Below are 4,350 nucleotides of genomic sequence, written 5' to 3'. Positions count from 1 at the left end.
CACGGTCTCGCGTGACCGGCATGGAAACGCAGCATCAACGCTTACGCGCACACAAAAGTCAGAACGGCCGAACTATGCACAGACACTGGCACAATCACAATCACAGCCGGCGAGGCGGTATGCCCCGCGACGATCCCTGTGTAACGCCCTAAAAATCCTCGAGCTATACCAGATCATATTCCATTCGACACCACAGCATTTCCCGAGTCATTTGCACAAGTCAGCATTCCCCGAGCATTCACCTCGACACCACAGCATTTCTCGATACACGCGTACGCAACAGCATTAGTCAAATCACATCCGCCTGGTTTCGAAAGCCCCCAAAAAATGCATTACTAATCAATAAGGTCAAGCTATAAGTATGGGAACATTCCCAGGGCAGTCAATCTTGGCTGAACCTCCGTTTTGAAACTCTGTCTTAAATAAACGTATACTTTTTGTCAAGTAAAGACCGGGATAAAGAGCTGGGTAACTCCCACTCTCCTTTTTTCAAGTATTTTTACCCAGTTTACGTCACACCTGCGACGTCCCATCGACGGCAGCAGGGCGATGCTGAACCGGAACACGCCGAGCTCCTTGAAGTGGGAACGGCAAGCAGCCAGGGTCGGCTCTTTGAAAAGGCGCCGGTGACAGTGGCTTCAAGCACAAACCTCGCCGGAACGCCGAGCTGCATCCCTCGCCGCCGTCCAAATTACGACGTAACACGCCGTGCCGGTGAAGAAAAATCCTCGAACGTCCGACAATTTGACACGTCGGCTGCTCCTCTCGTTCGTCCGACTACCGATCACGTCGGGGTCACCAATGTGGGGATTATTGGTACTGTCCTCCGCCACAGACGTGGTGGAGTGTAGCAGACTCGTAACAACGAGCCTTCGGGGTCACCAGTGGCCAGCGGCCACACGTTCTCGGTGGAGAACGCACGATATAACCGGTTTGTGTGCCGCGTCCAAGATGGATGCGCCACGTGGTCGCGGTAGCAAAAAGAAAGTGTTGGATTGCGCGCCACCATGTGAATGGGTCGGTTACCGGACGGTTCGGAGACCGACATGAATCGGGCTGCGTACCGATGGTAGAATGGGGAGCGCGCGGGAAAGAGAGCTCCTTCGGGACGGTAGCATATAATGGCGGCTAGAGAACGTAACGTGTTCGCGCACGTAAAATAAACAGTTTGTGTGTGTTTAGATGGTCGTCTCTTTATTTGTAATGAATCCTGTCCTCTAATAAAACATCTGGCGACCGTGACAGGACATTGGATTCGTGTTATCTCGAAGTTTTAGAAATTATTGAACGAGATGGAAGTGATAAAGACGAACATCGCAACGTGCCGCGTTCACGAGGTCACTCAACGCATTGAATGAATCCCTTCAAGGCGGACAGACGGATCATCGAATTTTGGTGGCGCTAGAAATGTTGGAACAGAAGGCGAGTGATCTAGACGTCACCACGAAGAGTGTGATAGACACGTTATTCGAGGTTCCTGGGGGGACAGAGGAAGAGATTCAGCAAGAATACGACGACGCGGACGAGTATACAAGAAAGTTTTTGCAGGCGAAGCACTATGTGGCCGATTACATGGCGACAAGAGTGAATGTTACAGTGCAAGCGCCTAATCCGGTCGTGCAGGACGAAATTAGGAAAACATACAAATTGCCAAAAATTGAATTGATAAAATTTGACGGTAATATACGTAATTGGCTACAATTCTGGAGTCTGTTTAAGAAAATTCATGAGGACGTGAATGTAGCCAAGGAAGATAAATTCCAGTATTTAGTGCAGGCTATGGTTCCTGATTCTCGTGCGGCGGAATAAGTGAAAAGTTACCCGCCGACGGGTGAAAACTGTGAAAAGGTGGTTGCTGGTCTGAAAAATCGTTTTGGCCGAGAAGATCTACAAATCGAAGTGTATGTGAGAGAATTATTACAGTTAGTGTTAGTCTGCTTCCATATTTTAGTTTTATACGTTTTTTCTGTCCTTGACCTTGAATGACCTTGGACTAATTATAGTCACTGAATTCCTAATGAAAGGGACTATCATTGTAGGTGTTTAAAAAAGGGTGGTTCCATTTAAAAAAGTCAAGGTGACCTTGATATCTCCAAAAAAATGACATAAAAACAAAATTTTTTTGCATCGTGTCAGCCCCATTGTACCATTCAACTTTGTTCTTACCATATTTTACGTATCTTTAGAAACAACAAAGATATTTGAGGTGCTAACGTTTGGTGACTCACCCTGTATATGAGTGTAATTTTGCCGCGCTGGGTCAAAAGATTATTTGTGGCGAAGTTCCGTCGGTTACAAATGGGACATGGTTGCACGAATTAAAGAAATTGAACATTAAGATTACGGATGTGAATAGTGACGTTCCGTCAGTTTCAATTCTTATAGGAGCTGATGTCGCTGGTAGATTATTAACGGGCAGAAGACATATTTTGAAGTGCGGCTTGGTAGCTGTAGAAACTTTGCTGGGATGGACGCTCATAGGTAAAGTGCCTGGAGCGGGGAAGCGAGAAAACGCAACCCTGTTGGCGATGTCTATGTTTGTGAGGGATAATAATATTGAAGATCTATGGACCCTAGATGTTTTGGGCATTAAAGATCCCATCGAAACGAAAACACAGCAGGAGCGGGAAAAAGAAGTAAAAGAGAGTTTCGTAAAAACAGTAAGAAGAAATAATCTAGGTCGTTATGAAGTACAATTGCCATGGCTGGAGAATTTTCCTGGGTTGAACGACAATAAGGATGTAGCTGTTCGACGTCTGCAATCGACTGTGAAGAAGTTGCGAGCGGAAGGCCTCTATGCGGATTATCATGCAGTTCTCAAGAGTTGGTTGGAAGAGGGCATTATAGAGTGTGTTCCAGACAAGGAAAAGGACAATTGGGGCCACTATTTGCCACATCGTCACGTCGTCAAAGAGAATAGTACGTCAAGAATAAGACCGGTGTTCGACGCTTCAGCTAAGGAGCGCCAGTTTCCATCTTTGAATGATTGTTTGGAGAAGGGACCAAATCTCATAGAGCTGGTAACTTCCGTTTTATTGCGCTTCAGAGAAGGTGAGATTGGTGTGGTTGCAGATATTAGAAAGGCATTTTTACAAATTAGCATTGATGTAAGAGACAGGGATTTTTTGCGATTCTTATGGTATGACTGTCACGATAATATTATAATTTTAAGACATTGTAGAGTCGTTTTCGGTGTTTCGTGCAGTCCATTTATTTTAGGTGCGATAATAGAGATGCATCTACGTAGTTGCATCGAATCCTTGATTGAGTCAAATGCGAAGTTTTCCAAACAGAATATTTTGAAACTGTTAAAAGGTTTTTATGTAGACAACTGCGTTACTAGTCTAGATTCCGTGGAGCAGTTGAATAAGTTTATTTGTGATGCGAAAGCAGTGATGGACTTGGCTGGTTTTGACTTGCGTGGGTGGGAGTACAACAGGGATAAATCTAGGGAGAACCAAACGGCTGTATTAGGTATTACATGGAATAAGCTGCTTGATACTTTGTCCCTGAGTGTACCGGCTCTAGACCAGTTTCGTAAAGGAAAAATTACGAAAAGAAGTATTCTTTCACTTTCTCATCGTATCTTCGATCCCTTGGGGTTTATTTGCACCGTAGCACTTTGCCCCAGAATTTTATTACAAGAGACGTGGGCTCAAAAGCTATCATGGGACGAAGACGTGGCTGTGGATACTAAAGACAGATTTTTGAATTGGTTGAACGATCTGGAAGGCATAAATATAGTGAAGATACCGCGTAGTATACTGGGGGATATCCAGGATACGGACGATGTAAGCCTGCATACATTTTGTGATGCCAGTAAATTGGCCTATGCAGTAGTAGTATACATTCGTATAAAGAGCGGTTCAAATGTTAGAGTTAATTTTGTACAAGCGAAAACACGAGTGGCACCGGCAGGTAAAAGCAATGCCGACGCACGAGCGAGTATTCCACGTTTGAAGTTGTTAGCTACAACAATTGGAGTTAGATTAACGGTATCAATTTTGGAGTCCTTAAGGCGGTGGCCACGGCGTGCATCCCCTCCCTAGTTCCGCACAAAATCGCTAGATAAAAGTTCAATCTAGGGTGAAAAGGTCCTCAGAAGTCGTACTTTTGCATCATCGAGAAATGGTTAGGAATATTCGGCAGCACGTCGTTTCTCAGGGAGGCTATGGGAACTGACATGGCGGCACACTCACACACCGCCTGGTCGGCGTGTACGTGTGCCTACGCTGATCGCAAGGGTCCGGGATGCCTCTAACCATATCCCAATAATGCAGAGACGGGACTATTTCATAGTGTAAAGCGCTTTAGCCAATTAGCATCTTGGAAGGTTGGATAATACAAGGA

General features: G+C 45.3%; 1 protein-coding gene across 1 annotated transcript; it reads left to right on the top strand.

Moving 5' to 3' along the window:
- The first annotated feature begins 1,407 nt into the window (after window positions 1-1,407).
- On the top strand, window positions 1,408-4,049 carry LOC143355011 (uncharacterized). The gene is made up of 2 exons (XM_076789447.1): window positions 1,408-1,678; window positions 2,386-4,049. The coding sequence occupies exons 1-2, from the start codon at window positions 1,408-1,410 to the stop codon at window positions 4,047-4,049; spliced, it is 1,935 nt and encodes a 644-aa protein (XP_076645562.1).
- The last annotated feature ends 301 nt before the right edge of the window (window positions 4,050-4,350 follow it).

This window comes from Halictus rubicundus, chromosome 6, assembly GCF_050948215.1.
Source record: "Halictus rubicundus isolate RS-2024b chromosome 6, iyHalRubi1_principal, whole genome shotgun sequence".
Classification (NCBI taxonomy): Eukaryota; Metazoa; Arthropoda; class Insecta; order Hymenoptera; family Halictidae; genus Halictus; species Halictus rubicundus.
This window is presented reverse-complemented; position numbering and strand designations above follow the sequence as displayed.